General features: G+C 49.5%; 1 protein-coding gene across 1 annotated transcript in view; it reads left to right on the top strand.

The window, feature by feature from the left end:
- Positions 1-208: 208 nt before the first annotated feature.
- LOC144158545 (uncharacterized) overlaps positions 209-16273 on the top strand; it is a 33383-nt gene continuing 17318 nt past the window's right edge. The window contains exons 1-3 of the mRNA XM_077689501.1: positions 209-331; positions 6693-6839; positions 6899-6958. Of these exons, the coding sequence (XP_077545627.1) occupies positions 241-331; positions 6693-6839; positions 6899-6958 (298 nt within the window). The 5' untranslated portion in view covers positions 209-240. The remainder of the gene's footprint in view (positions 332-6692; positions 6840-6898; positions 6959-16273) is intronic.

Here is a 16273-nt window from a genome sequence, read left to right as displayed (position 1 = left end):
TTTCTGAACTGCGAGTTTCGCGCAGACGACTTTCACGCACAGGTTATATTCAACATTGCATAGCGCCCACCAAGACACGACACAGCGTAGAACCACCTAGCACGACCACAAAAACCATCATTTATCGAAGGGCGCTGCCAAGCCCGCCAAGCGACACTACTGGGTTCTAGTAGAGAGTCGTGAGACGGGTCAAATGCTTGGCGGTGGAGTGCCGTTTGTTGCGCGCGGCGCTGCAGGCGTATGTTGCACTGCCCTCGGTTGGTTCCGGGCAGAACGAAGCGCGCGTACAAGGTGGGGTCGTCGTTTGTTTCTATTTTGAGGCGCAAAGTGGGTAAGTACCCTCTAGAAGGATTTGGACCCGACAGCCTAGCGCTGGTTAATACGTGGTTCTTTGGTCAGAGCAAAAACTTCCAGACGTCCGTTGTTGCAAAAGTTTTTTGTAATGGGTTCTAGGCCTGCAACCGCTGCTGGCATTTGATAAGTCCGCGCGAGCTGTGATAAACGCACAGAAGCAGGGCGCTGTGATAAAGAGAATAGAAGAGTAGCTCAGCGCTCCCTAATTGTGGGTCAGATTTGCGGTACGCCACTTGTGCGGCTCACGAGTTTCCTTTGCACGCGTGCGTGCTCACGTTTTCTGTCATCCATGTCGAGTCTGTGGCGCCTGTACCTGTACACGCGCGTGCAAGTACTTCCAACTAGTGTACCTTTCGATTTAGGAGCTCTTCCTGTCACCACACCATTCAATAAAAAAATTCTATGCTTAAAAGTGGCCGGACTATCTAGTTAAAAAAAAAAACTTTTTTTTTCCTTGCGTTAAAATCTGTCGGACAGATGCAACGGGACATGTGCTTGGAGCGCCACAGGTCTCGAGCGGCACTCCAACGCATGTGAAATTAACCGTGGGAGGGTTTACTAGACAAGATTTGCGTTGGACCCATCCACTGCCTTTTTCCAGGCCGGATGGTTGGTTGTTTGCGCCGTAGGATTGCGTAGTTCCTCTGTGCATCGCGTTGTGCGCATTATTTTAATGCTGGTGGTCAGGCGAGCATGAACGTCGTCTGTGCGGACAGGCGTAGTTCAGAAAAGTAGCTCGTGCCAGTGCCTTGCGGACATAGGGCTTTGTCACCTGTCGGGGCCCCAGCGCGCCTGGACAAAACGTTGTGTGTGGTCGTCAACACGGCCGGTCATATTGTGGACCTCTGCGGAAACATCTCCCTGGGCTCCTGAATAGGTCTGTCTCCCTCGCTCGTGGTGTTTGTCGCGTCTGCTGCGTTGCGGTAGGTCCCGGACCTCTGTTTCCGCTTCGGGCGTCCGGTGTGCACGGCAAGTAGCAGAGCGGCTGTCTTTGTCAGGTTATTTGTCGGGTACAGTGACGGGGCCCGTCGCTTTAAAATGTGCACTCCAGGGACGGGGCTCTCAACGCGAGTTGAGAGACTGCAACTCGCGTTGAGAGCAGTCTCTCTTGATTTTTACCCAACCGGCCAAACCGCTACCGCTCACTGACTAGCCAGAATCACTGATAATTCTTAATAATTACAGGAGATCGGGGGTAACTGGCGATGGCTACGTCGGCCTTGGCTCCAGTGAGCGGGAGTGGTTCGGCCGCTTGAGTAAAAAACCAAGACCGACTGCTCTCACCGCGTGAATTGTTTTGCTGTTACAAAACGCTAACCACGCGACCACACACACACACGCACACACACAAAAAAAAAAACACGGTGCGAGATTCGAACCACGGACTACAACCCGTATTTAGCGGGAGAACCACTGCACCAAATCCCAGAATGAGAAAAGGCGGCTAATCGGCTGGTTTTCATTTTGTTATATTGAGGGGGCCCCGTCACTGTAGTGGTTCTGTTAAAGTGACGGGGCGCCGTCACTGTAGTGCAGATTTTAAAGCGACGGGCCTCGTCACTAGTCGGTTCCTATTTGTCGCCCCCCTGACGGCCACCCTTCGGCCGCAGTTGTCTTCAGTAGTGTACTCGTCACCGCGGACACCGCTTTCACAACTGCTATTCCCTTCGCCACCACCGATTCCTCTTTCACAAGCTGCGCACTCGGTTGGTAAGAGCGGTAGCGCCCTTATCAGGAGTTACCCGAGCGACTTGCCCGCTTTGAACGTCGACGTGAGCTCATATTTCTTTTTCAACATGAAAGTTTTTCTCCGCGACCTTTTCAACCGTGTATTGCACGCCTAAGCATGCGCTCATCACTTTTCCGGTGTTTTCTTGCACTGGTTAGGGGGTCGAAACAGGGGCATGCATGCACAGCTAGTTTTCATGCCGCTGCAGATGACATGCCTATTGTGCTGGTGAGAAATTCAGACGTGGAAGTAACGTGGCCTAATGAGACTTGTCAGCTGTCCTTGATGGTCGAGCGGTTAGGGTTTCAGTTGGTGTGTTACGCATACAGTGAGATGCCTACGATGAGGGATGGAAACAGACAGCCACATGTCGGTCCACTAGAATAAAGCTTCAGTCCTCCCAAGATTTAACTCCCTACGGACAGACGTGTGTCGTTTGCTCAGAGGAAGAACAGTGGAAATCAAAAGAACGTCTGCCGGAACAGAAGCGCGAATGGGTGCGAAAAGGACAGAAAGCCGCCGCCGCAGCCATTTGTTACCGCCAGGTCCAGGTCGCCAAGTAATTGGGAATCTCTCCCAGATAAACAGCAATATTGACATGAGCCAGTATTTCTGTTCAGCTTAAAGGACTTTCAGAGCGACAATTTCGGCGGGGGCTTTCACTTCTAAGTGCGCGCACATAGGGTGTTGCCAGATTATTAGTCACGAGTTGGGAGGGGAGAGAAAGGACGGGGATGTGCACGCGCAGATGTAGGTTGCATGCCCTCACTGATGACATGTCCGTTGTGATGGCGGGAGGTTTCAAGGTGTACGTCCATTGCCCCAATGCGAACTTTCCAGTGTCCTCAATGATGCAGCGGACTGGGTTAATGTGTTATGCAGACACTAAGATGCCTACGGTGAGGGATGGAAACAGACAGTTATATGTTTGTTCACTAGACTAAATCTCGAGTCCTTCAAAGTTTCATTGGGATAAGTGCTAATTGCTCAGTTACCAATTACAAACAAGCGTGTTTTGTTTCAAGCATTTTGTGTACTGCCCCCAGCTTCACTGGTCATCCTTCTTTGGGCTGCTGAGCACGAGGGCACGGGTTCGATTCCCTGCCGCAGCAGCTGCTTTTCTGATGGAGGAGAAAAGCAAGAACGCCCGTGTGTATGAGATTTTGGTGCACGTTAAAGTCTCCAGGTGGTCAAAAGTCTGAGCCCTCCACTACGGCGCGCCTTATCGCCTGCTTTGCGTCGGCGCGTTAAACCCTACAATTAATCAGTCAAGTCCTTCTTCAAAGAGGGAAAGGGCAGTAATTTTTTCAATGCCCAATGCATTGTGCATGAGAACGTTGAGTTGTGCATGAGAAGGGCGAGTTTTAAATAGTGCTACATCAATATTAGCTCGCCGCTTGGATGACACGAACGGTTGCCCGACGAGAACCACGAAGTAATTTGGGCTCAAACTGTGATCTGAACTGATTAGCGCTGGAACCACTGCTGTAAATACATCTTGTAAATAGTTTAATGTGTACCTGCCTCTGCATTCTTGTACCGATGCCACAGCAAAAAATTCATTAGCATGGGTAATACCATTGTTTATTTCAACAAGGATTGCAATGTTAAGAATTGAACACTGAATTTATTTTGCCTATCCGAAGTTAGCACAGTGCCCCCTCATCTAGATACCATCACGCATGTGCATAGCTCCCCCCTCCTCCACACTGCTTTCAGCGCTGGCTCTGTTATCTTGGAATCGCAGTTGGTACCATCAATACATGCCAATCGGTTCTGTGTGTTGATAGCGGTTCTGAGAACTGCAGCTTGCGATTAGCAAGCGAAGACTGAACGGGTCCCAGTTATCACTTTTGCCGATGCCTCCACCCCGTTGTCAAACTAAACTGTGTACGCCGCAGCTAGGTACGTCACGAAAGGGAGGAGCTTTCCGCTGGCTGCCACCAGCTTGCATGCGTAATCACGCAAACGGCAATTAAACTTCGCACTTTGATATTTCAAATTACAGATGCGCTAGAATTCTACGAAATTAAATTTTCTAGAAACACTATTGGGCCTAACTTTTCAATACAAACATGTCTGTTTACTGCAGTCAGTAAAAAGTTAATTATGCAATTAAAGCGGAGAGTTGGGCGAGTTGGTTGCTGCTGAATAATGAACTCATACTTATAGCGAACTATATCACAGGATGAAGAAAGAAAGAAAAGACGAAACACACACGCAATTTTAGTTAATTAAGCCACCGACATCAATATTCACCACGTCAATTTGTGTCCCCCTGTGTGTGTAACCTTACGCAGAGGTGGTCTTCACATACAACTAAGCGGGTAATTTTAAAAAAACCTGTCGACTTAACTTTGATCACCCTGTAGATCAGCAAGGCTAGAAATTTTGTTTGATTTTGATGATCGTTTTATCCTTATCTCCACAAATCATGTTTTTATAAAAGAAAGGGAATTACTGTTCTAGGTGACAAACAGAAAGTGCGGGTTCTTACTGTCGAAATTGCTCAGTCAACTTCTTGCCAGTGGTTTCTCTTGTGTCTGGAGTGCACTTACCAATCTAGGCCACTGAGAAGACGCTCTGTAATATCTGTGCCACACAAAACCCGAAAAATGACCTTAAATAGGCACTGACAAAAATTCTGTATCTTGTTTTTTTTGTTGCGATAAGTAGCTAGTGACCTACTTATCACCTGTAGAAACCTCATTTGCTCCAGCGTGCGATGGTTGTTTAATTAGAGGCATATGCGGCAGTCGCAGTTTCGGTTTCAGCGGGTGCCGCGAAACGATGGATTTTGTGTTAACAAAGCTGACCATGTGACCGTCGGAGGGATATCGGAGAGCAGAGCTGCCGTAGCACTGTCAAATCCGCATCACCGGCAGTTTCTGCGAATGCCCCCACGTACTGATCTCATGAGCCGCGTAAGTAAAAAGCAACCGTGGACGTGACGCGGGCGCTGCGAGTGCAAATGCTACCGTGGCTAAAGAACAACACGTGACGCTCGAGACACTGGGTGGCAAGAAGCGCTCTGGGAGCAGCTGGCCGGTCTGCCTACAGGTCCGCCTACAGATGAGTGGCACTGCGGCGGATATTCGATTGCCGCTCACTAAAGCGGTGCAGATGACAATTTTTAATGCAACCCGCCATCGCATCATTAACTCCCTTCTCATATAAGCTGCCACGGTTGAGACTTGGGTACAATTTTGTGCAGCGGTAACAAGCTATCACTCGAGCTATCTGCGCCGGCCTGCGCCAGTTTGCGGCCGTGGCCGCCGCCTGCACAGCGGCCGTGCGGCTCGCTCAGTGGGCTTTTCGTGCCTCCGGCACGTTTTCACGTCCAATGTAAATAAAAAGTAATAAAAACAGAGTGCCTGGAATCGCTGTAGAACTTTGATCGCGGCCAGCTGCCCGATGAACCGACGAAATCACGGCGCCTACGCCGCCAATGATCGGGTCGTTCGTTCTCGAGAGCAGAGGCTCCACCCTCCGATTGGAGCGGTGAGCCGGGCGAGCCGGCGAAAAATGCCGGCAGTGCGGAAGCCGCAAACACAAACTCGTGACGTGTTTGGATGTTGTTTATTTACAAAATATCCACGGGATGTCGATTGCGCGTGGTCCTCTGCTGGCTGCTCGGTTGCGTTTCGCACACTTTAAAATTGATTTTAAATATGTTCTAGGCTGTATTCGCCACTGATATTTTGCAGATAATATATGTGTGTTCACACTAACCCATCTCCGAAGTTATCTCGCCTTTAAAATTTTGTGTCAGTACCCCTTTAAGGGAGTATTGACTCCAACTTTTCATGCCTGAAAATGATATATTTCGCTTCAGTAGCTTGTACTGATTATCACAGAAATTCTTGCAGCGATCTGAAGGTGGAATCACGTGAAAATCGATTTGAATTGTCCCATTGAATTTAATAAATGATACACGGTAGTTCCTTTTTCCTTAGTGGTATGTGTTTCGTGCATCCTGTGCTCACCACCACTCTTGTGACATCTTCAATCCCTTTTTTATAATATAGGCCTTCATAATGGCAATACATACAATAAAAATGCTTTACATAAAAAGGTAATGGACCTGTGTTTTAGAAAAAGGGGACGTGTTCATTTCAGCTCGTTGTCAGTACAACTTTATAATCTTTTTATAAAAAGCAAGTGGCACTAATGCCTGTGAGAAACTAGTATCAGCGAAACATGTATAGAACATCCAGAGTGGGAGTGTGATAGCTCCTGAAATCGTATCTACTGCATAAGGAACTGAAAAGTGCACTAAAATAAGATGGGGAAATCAGCTTGTTAGTGCAGTAAATATTTAGAAACTAAGGCGCAAACTTAGACCGGAACAAGAAGTACTTGTATTCCTTTTCCTCGTTCTTGTCTAATTTTGTGCTCTTATTTTCAATTATTAATAATGTGCGAATGGTTCATCAGTTTGTATGACCACTAAGCAACTGCTTAACCAGTAGTCTGCCAAAGGCATAGCTGGTGATCAGTGGTCTCTACGTTGTCATCTGCGGGATGTGAAACTGGCGATCGGCTTATAGCCAATGCTTTTATTGTTTCGTGCATGTAAATTTATCTGTGGTTGTGCTTTTGCTTCCAGAAGGCAGAACACCGACAGCAGGCATACTGAGTGCAACATCCTCGACGCCTTACGGCTGCTTTATACCAATGTATGTGGGTGCAGCCTCCAACCGGGTTGTATCTTGCAGCCAAAAAACGCAAGCCGCCGTTGCTACCAGTGCCAGAGGTACTTCGCCAATTTGATGTGGCTGCCAGTCTGCATTATGGACTGAATTTTTTTTGCAGGTACACAGTACGCTGTGACGTTGATCACTGCAAGCTGCCAAACCGAAAAGACATTTCGAGGTTAGAGTTCATGTTCTTTCTGCTTATGTGAGCATTCTAGCGTAGAGTGGGAACATGGCTGAAAAAAAAAGCAAGTTGTGTTATAGTTTTTCATCCTGTTTCATACTTTGTTCATGGCAGTGTCTGGAAGCTATGAAGGTTTAGTCTTTGTGAGGAATATAAATTGTTCAAAGTGTGCCGCTGATATTTTGAGGCTGGAAAACAAAATGTGTTCATAAAGTGCCCATCGTTCAGGTGAGCAGATGTCACAACAATTTCAGGGTACTGAATACTGATCCTAAGAGATAATTATACCAAAAAAATGGAAAAATTCAAGCTTCCAAATCTGCATTTTTGTGTATAGTTTCCAGATTGCAAAAAAGCAAGGTTTCAGTATACTTTTTTTTTAATTTGCATAGTCTAGCCTGCTGAGTAAAAGACGAATGAATGAATTGATCGTTCCCATGGAAAGGAAAGTCCACTGGCAGGCGTTGTTTGTCTCACCAGAGGGTGGACACCGGAATGCCTGCTCGTGTTGTGGCCTAGGGGATAGAGAAAACAGGCAGGCAGGAAAGGGAGATGACAGAGTGCGAGAGGATACATATAAGCAGGACTATACTCTAAAAATAAACAAACAAACAAAAAATTAGTGCCCTTCTACTCTGTGAAGAAGGATGACCTGCAAAGCTGGAAGCAGTTCACGGAGTGCACGAAACAAAACATGTTTATCGTAATTTGCGATGGAGCATATTTCCTAGCCAATTAGCGGAATGAATTTCTGTTGGGTCCAAGCTTTGTTCTTGCCAATAAACATGGAGCTGCCTTTGTCTCTCCCATATCGTAAGCATCTACTGTTTGTGTAAGTCCGGGTTCAGACTTGCCGCAGCTGTCGTAATAACTTGAAAGAATGATGTCATTTCACATCTCAGCCAACCCAACTGGGTGACATGGCTTTTTTTACGTCCATAGATCACGATATGGGTTTTGCTTCGGTATTCTGAACATGACCTAACACACAAACCCGATCTGCTCTACCACTAAGGACTCCAGACAGGTCCCATTGGTCCGTTTAACATTCGCGTTTAAATCTCACACCAGCATAACGGACATGCCATCCATCAGTGCGGCCATAAAACCTATAGCTGCGCGTGCACGCTTCCCTCCCCCCTCTCACTATATTCTCCACTACAGACCTGTGCACGGCGGATAAACGAGCAAATGCAGTCATGTGCGCGTGCTTAGAAGTGACAGACGCCGTCGAAAATAACCCCTGAAAGACCTCTGAAGAAGTGATATTGACTCACGCCGGCGTTCTAAGTGGGCAATTTGCTGTTCAGTTCGGAGGGATTTGCCGCTACTCCACGTGCTGAACTTGAGGTGGTGATGGCGGTGCCAGTAGTTCTTCGTTGTTTTTGCACCCATTTGCACTTGTGTTCGGGCCAACAATTCGAATCTTGCTCTTCCTCCTCCAAACGAACAGCATGTATTTGTCCCATAACGATTTAAAACCGGGAAGCCCTTGACCGCTATTCTTGCGTACAAACATGTCGTCCGTTTTCCTTCCCCCTCGTATGCATCTTACTGTGTGTGTAAGATGTCTGTGTAACGCATCAACCCACACCCGAACCACCCGATTGAGAAGGACAGCCGACTAACCGCATTGAGCTCTGAAATTTTGACATCGAAATACCAGCACAACCGGCATTTTATCGGTAGCAGCATGAAGTCTAGGTGTGCGTGCACGCCCCCCTTTTCCTACCCGCAAACTGTGCAAGCATAAACCAGCAACCGGGGATGGCGCGTGCTTAGGCGTGAAAGGCACTGGCGAAAATGTCGCTCGGAAGGCCTTCCAAGCTGAAAAAAAAAATATGGGCTCAAGCCAGCATTCCTACTAGGGAAGTTTCTCTTCTACCGGGAAGGATTCACAGCTACTTGAAGTGAATTTGAGTGTCAGCGGTGACGGTGGGTTTTAGTCATTTTAGGGAACAGCCCTTTGGCAGCCGTTACCTGGGCTTCACGTGAGTGGCGTCTGTTTATGTCTGCGTAACCGAGGGACTGAACGCAGCAGCGACGAGAAAATGAAAACAGAGAGGAGCGTGTAGCGAAGGGTAAAGTGCAGTACGACACGTGCGGCTACGGCGTCATCTCTTTGACTGCCTTTCCTTCACACATGTTTCATGTGTCGCTGCCAAGGAGCGCCCTCCCACGAACACTTTCCCCAGACGCTGCTGCATTCTCCGCTTATCCAAACCACGTGACATCTGCGCGGGAGGTTCAAATACGATATGCAACAACATGCTCGCTGCTCCCTTGTGCAGCGCTAATCCGAACCACGGGACATTTGCGCAGGAGGTTCAAACACGATTTGCAACATGCTGGTCGGTGGCAGCGGCGCACTGCGAGGTAGCAGAGTAGCACATGCCGCCGTATGTTCACTGATCACGCCAACACTTCCTGAGACGCAGCAGAAATGCACCGTTACTAAGAAGACTGCAGCTCATGCTGCGCAAATTTTATATTAGGGAGTGTAGTAATCGTCAGTGCATTTTTTACATCCATCCCTGCTTCTGTTATTTTTCTCAATCATTAGATAACCGTGCTACCGCCGTTAGCTGCCGACTGTTCATCTTGCCAATAAGGCATCGGTGGAGGCGAGGAAAAAAATAGTGAAAGAGGTGTCAGCTTTGGTGAGAAGGAGCCCCAAAGTAGCGCCGAGTACATCGACGACTCCGGAATGAAAACGGGGGGTTAGACATATACTGCTCTGCAGTAAGAACTACCAACACAAAAACACAAAAATAACATTGCCACAGTCCAGTTAGCTAACCATGGAGAAAACGGAGTGTCGGGAGGAGTTCTGAGGAGTCCAGGTAAGAATTGAGGGCTTTGTGGACTCCGTCCTGCTGTCTAACACTGCCCGGCAGCCACAAAGTCTCTTCAAAACGCCGAGCCCTTCCTCTGAAGGTGGCCACCAGTGCAGCTCTCCCTGCCGCAAACTGAGGGCACTCAAGGACCAAATGCGCCATGGACCATATGGTTTCCCAGCAGTGCTGGTACAATCGGTCGTCGATCAGCTCCAGGCAGTATTGTCGCTCGGATGTTCACACGCACCCAACGCGAAAAAGCAGGACAGCTGGGCGTTGCTGACATCGCAGCTTTGCGGCCTGCATGGGTGTGGCTCACTGCGGATCTGGGTGCTGGGCCCGCAAATGCCACTGGATCAGGAGTGGTTGTTGTGGCCTAACACTCACTGCAACCACAGGGGAGTGCCCTGTTCAGCCAGCCGCGCTGCCTTTTCTCGCACAGCCCGCTTGAAGGGTGAGCACGGGTCACCCTCCTGGATCTGCAGTGGGGCCATTCGGGAATCATACAACAGGGCACAGCACTCGTTGGTGGCTCCAGCTGCATTGGCCGGACCAGACCAAGGCTTACGCCTACGAGCTCGGGTGTGGCAGATGACACGGCGTAGCGCAGCGGGGACTGTCTGGTGGCCTCCGCCAGCACAGTTACTGCTGTGGCCAAACCTTCAGTCTGTGTAGGTCGGGGTATGGCTTTCCAGGTCAATTCAGATGATGGCCTGGGCCACCTGTGGCTGCCAGCAGTGCGACGTCCACCACTTGCTGCGCAGGCCGGGGATCTCCATGTGCACCTTGGCTCCAGGATAAGGGGCGGCCAAGGGGGGAGGGCTGCATCCAGAGGGGCCACCACCTGCTCGTACAGTGCCAGCATGCGCCCCACGTAGGAGTGACGATGTGTGCACAGCCACTGCAGCAGTAGGCTGGCCCCCTTGGCCCGCTGCAACTGCTCAGTGTGGCCCAGGAAACGGTGCTCCACCATAATTTGGAGCATCCATGCCACCAGCGTCTTCTAGCACTGCGAGTCTCGCAAGCCCAGGCAGGTGAGGACGCCCATGTGGTATTCGCTGTCCAGCTGCCACCAGGTGGGCTTGCGCAGGGTGTCCAGTGGTGATGCGTACATGAGGAGCCCCAAGGCCGAGGCATTGTACAGCTGCAAGGTCATTTGCTGTAAGCAGCCACCGTCCTGGGCAGCCATCTTCCAGTGGCTGTGTGAGCCCCAGGTGCGGACACTGGTTTTCCAGCTGAGCTGCTTGCCGTCGATGTGCAGGCATCTGGCCCTGCGACGGGACTGGGTGTCTTGGTGCATCAGCATAGCTTTCGTCTTGCTGGCCGACAGCTGCAGTCTAACGTAGGCCAGCTTGGCCCACACCACATTTAGGGCCGCCTGCAGCTGCAGCACGACACCTTGGTAGCCTGCCTTGGGTCCCAGTGCCTGGGCGCTTACAGGGCACTGCCACTGGCATGTGGCAGCTGTCCTGACACGCCCACCTGCTGTCAAGCACCGACAGGGCGCTGTCACCTGCACCCGCGCCGTGTGGCCTGTCAGGAATGCCTTGACAGAGCCCTGCAGCTCGCCCGAAGTGCCGGCCTCCTCCAGCACCCTTGATATCAAGTAGCATCAGGGCAGCCACTTGCCTGGTAGCCTGGGCATGCTCCAGCACTAGCAATACATCGGCAGTGGAGTCTGTCGCAGCCTGGTGCTGCCAGAAGCCTGTGAGCTGCTCCGGAATGAACCTCTCTTCTGTGATGGCCTCCATCCTGTGCAGGGCTACCCGCCTCAGCAGCTTGCAGTCGCAGGAGGTAAGGGCCACAGGGCAGGAGTCCATGGCGGCCCTGAAACTCCTCCCTGGCTTAAAGAGGAGCCACAGAATGGCCAGCAGCCAGTCGGGCGGCAGCTGCCGTCTTCCAAATGTGGTTGTAGGCTGCCAGGAGCCTCGAGAACCCCACCTGGTCCGGTTGCGCACCATCTGGTACGTGAAGCCGTCGACTCTGGGTGCCATCTTCCATTTGCAGGTGCACAGCACACCATGGAGTTGAGCCTCTATGATGGGAGCATCGTTGAGCGGATGGTATCCTTCAGACCCCTCTGGTGCAGCAACCGCAGGCCTAGCTGCTGCCTGGTGGGGGGAGGAAGTGCTCCGCAAAGAGCTCAGCCAGCTCCTCCTAGCTGGTCTGCCTCCTGATGGCCAGGGGATTGTGGTTTATATGCGGCTTGAGTTCCAACTGGAAAAATGCCCCAGAGGCAACTGCAGCATGGGTCGGCCTCCGAGCTGATGCCCAACTCGTCCCGCTGCTGCCTGTCGAGGAGGTTGGCGTGCCATCGGTAGGTTGCGGCCACACGGCGGTACCCTATCCTGTCAGTCTTGGCTCCCAAGCGCTGCACCTTCCTCTTTGTCTGGCTCCGCTTGGCTTGCAGCTTCAGGTGCAGCGTTGGCACCCTTGGCGATGAAGCAGCTTCACGTGGCTTGTCTGGCACAGCAAAGCAGGCCGCGAAGAGCTCCTCCTCCTCTCCCAGTCCTCCTCAGCAAGGCAGTGCTCGAAGTGGTCCTCGTGGTGGATGGTGGTGTGGTGCAGTGTGGGTCGCCTGTCCGGCTTCCCAGGTGGTGCATTGTGTAGTGGGGAGTGGTCAGAGCCTCACGTGCTGGGCTCCCACATCCAAGTGGCCTCAACCCCGGCTGACACCAGGCTATGGTCTATGACTGTAGCAGTGCTGTTGCCTCTCCGAAAAGTGCACTCACTGGTGTTCAGCACAGTCAGGTTAAGGTGCAGCATGGGGTTGAACATGTGTTCATGTGCACCTGTCTGGCCATCTCACCACATATCGTGGTGTGCGTTGAAGTCGCCACTGAGCAAATGCCGGGCTGCACAGAGGGACACCAGCCAATCCAGGAAGCTCGAGTCCCAGCGTCGGCGGGGCGCACATCCCTGCTGGATGCAGTCACGTCACCACCTGCACTGAGCTGCAGCGTTACAGCGTGCTCCTTGTCATTGCACACATACATGGACGCACTCAAGGTTCCTAGGGGATGGGAGGAGTCGCCTTACATCACCATTAAGCACTGTGTGCTGTCACATGCTGTCGGGCTGTGGGAGCCTGTGTATCCTGGCAGCCTAATTGCCATGCCCCCAGTAGTACTGCACTCAATTCCACATGAAAGAGCTGAGTGCGTTGACGTTCCACTGCAGCATGGTGGGCACCAGGAGCAGTGTGTTGCTGCACACAGTCCCTGTTGAGGCTCGGGGTGCTAAGGGCCTAAAGCAGGCCTTCAAGCACACGCAGACACGATGAATTGCATGAACGAAGGTGTTCTGTGCCAATCTGAATTGAAACGTGACGTGCAAATGGCAGGCTCTTTATACATCCTAACAAAGGCAGTAGTGAAACTGAATATGTTGAACTTTGTTTTGACCCAGCCCATACTGCCGGGCTGGGTTCATGTGTGGATGCCCGTGATCGCGCCGGGTTCGGGCCAGGTGTTGTGAAGCCAGAGTCGTGGTTGGACTTTGGCTACCTGAAGTGGGCTTGAGTAGGCCCTGGCCTTGAAGGGACACAAGTGAATTTGTCAAGCTGCTGTTTTCACTTGCACTGCATTGACTGGCTCAAAAAAACACTTTGCATCGCTTGTCTGTTCCATAAGGCAGTATTTATTTTATAACGCCCTTAGGAAGAAAAACTACTATGTGTGGTTTGTGACGGCTGCACCAACTAAAGCAGTGACGTCAATACAACATGCTACATTTTTGCACGACGTCCAAGGTTAAAATTCAAACCAGTCTTGGTTCTGTGAAACAACATGCCGGGCATTTGACGTTATCGTTGGCAGGGTATTCTCAATATCTCAGTAATCGGCATGCCGCGCTTCTGCCATGTTGTTGGCTGTAAACTGCATCAGATAGACCTACTAGCATGGCTTGGAATCGTAACATTCACCAGCCGAGACATACGCAGTGGGTGAACACCCTCTGCATCACTGCAGATGCGCAAACGCAATGTGCTTTTTACCCACCGTTGCAGGTTGCCTGGCTCATGCTTGTACTGTAAGAGGCATGTTTGCACCAGGCCAAGGGTCAGCTGATTCGAAAGTGCCCGCAGGCAGTCGGTGCTTATGCAACGCCACGCCAATGAGAACTCACCAGCGCGTCTGTGTTAGTCTTTACACATTCTGTGAACTCACCCATGTGCAGTGAATGTTGCAGTGCAAATATGGTGAATTCAGCATAGAAAACATTGGCCAAAAACAACCAAATCAAGTACAAAAAAACATACACATGGGGATTCGAACTTGCGAATTGCAAAGCAACATACGTAGGGTTCTTGACCACTCGGTCATAAGCCATAGGGGCTAGGAGAGGAAATATAAAGTATATAATGTATAGCCAGTTTACATTTCTATCTACTTTCGGCATTTCAAGCAGGTCAGATGACTATTTTTTAATAGCGCTTGTGCAGTTAGTGTCACCTAAATTGCCATAATATCTGATATTCAGCGACTGCATTGCTTAGAGGGAAAGCATTTGCAAATGTGTGGTTGTGCTGCTGACTGCTGTGCTAGTTCACCCAGCGCAAAAAGTATTCAGGTACCTTCGTTTTATGCTGTACGGTAGAAGATTTGGTTCTTTTTAATTACTCAGTACCTATATTAACTTTGCTGACTCTTCTCCCACCTTCAATTCGTCATAGATATTTCTACTAGCAAACGAGTGAACAAAGCTCCGATGTGTGCTTGCATAGGGCGACTTGGACTTTGAGCTTGATACATTCTACAGACTGACAAACTAAAGGGACATTCTTACAGGCACAAACATGTCTTGGCTTTGGGCCTTATTCCCGACTGCACAAATTCGCAGGGAATTTGCGATGTTTTTTGCGTAAGCACAGCATGAGCAATCAGTGGCGTGATGCACGTATAGCTCTGACGACATGCAGTGTATTTTGACGCTTCACTCATCACAACTAAGGTATCAAATATTGCCCATAAAAGATATAAAAACCCTTGGCATGTATTATAAAAATTTAGGTGGTAGCTGAGGCTGGCAAGAAAAACATTTCTGCAGGTCAAAATTGGCGTCAACACCACAAGGCGATCAAGTAACCTTGATCCAAAAGTAAGCGAAAGGGAGATGTTGAGCTAAAGAACATCACACAATCTTTTTTACCATATCTTTTTATTTCTTTCAATCTCTTTTAGTAACATAGTTGAGCTCTGGCAACCTTTGCTGCATTATCGCCTTCCCAGCCGCCACTGCCACCACGCTTTAATCTGCTGCCATGTTACAAGTTTACGGCGTGATCACAGAAAAAGACTGTCGCAATCTTCGCTTGCATGACACATAAGGGCAGTGAAGCGCTATTCATGATAAACGTGGAACATACCGATGTCACTGATTCAGTCATTTGTCAAGCTTGACTTCAATCGGCACAGTAATGCATAAAAGTCACTTTGTTATTTTTGTCTTGAGTTTGATCATGTGACCCTGCAGCTTACTAGGAGTAGTGTAGACAAATGCCATGCATTGAGTTCTTTGTCATGGAGAGGCTTGTACTGCCCTCTTATGTTGCTGTTACGCTAAGCAAATAATTTTTATTTTGTCAAACAAAAGCAAACTACGGCACGTTGTTTGTATGCTCCATGATTTGTATGTTCCAATTTTTATGCTCCAATTTGTATGATTTGTATGCTCCAATTTGTGACGTATACATCCTATTCAACTGTTTACATTACGTCACATCTTTTCTGCCAATCACAGAGAGGGCATGCTCTGCAAGCCATAATGTTGTTGAATGGCAAAGACAGGCCTACGTTGTCATGTCCGCTGCATTTCGTCTAGGTTTTCCTTGCCAGCCAAAAATTGTGCACTTCACATAGAGAGAAATAAGGCAAACTTTAGAACTGTTGACAGTAAACGTCAGGAAACGTCATAATGACGAAAGCACACTCAACCGTTTTGTCAACCAGAAGCACGTGACCAAAATTGAAAGCCAATCCCAAAAGACTTTCGGCAAATTTGGAGTTCCCTGGGAATTTGTGTAGTCGAGAATAGGGCCCTTTGTTTCAACTAAGCAAACAGGTTGCAACGGCCCAATGGCGGCCAGCCGACTAAATGCCGGGCTGAGTGATTCTGTTGGAGGGTTGGCGAGTCATGCAGTAGTGCAGTCAAACCAAGCCGTCTTGCTTTGACATCACGTAAAACATCACAGAAAATCGGCAAGGAGGATACAGAGAGAAAAACAGCATTTTCGAATTGATTTTGCTGTTGAAAAAATTCACGTAAATGCAGCGAGAGTGGTAGAAACACGGCCGGCAGAGTCCAGACTACAATTTGCGCTAATCCTGCAATATTTACGAATCACTTCAGTGTCTCTTTAAATTCATGCCTGTGCAATTCTCTACTTACAACTAAGTGTTTGCATTGAAATTGAGCAGTCAGAAGGAAGCGCGAAGTTTTACTGAAGTCTGTGTGAGCATTGTACGTCTGT

This window comes from Haemaphysalis longicornis, unplaced genomic scaffold (genome assembly GCF_048455015.1).
Source record: "Haemaphysalis longicornis isolate Haplotype H1 unplaced genomic scaffold, Haemaphysalis longicornis Haplotype H1 scaffold_10, whole genome shotgun sequence".
Lineage (NCBI taxonomy): Eukaryota > Metazoa > Arthropoda > Arachnida > Ixodida > Ixodidae > Haemaphysalis > Haemaphysalis longicornis.
This window is presented reverse-complemented; position numbering and strand designations above follow the sequence as displayed.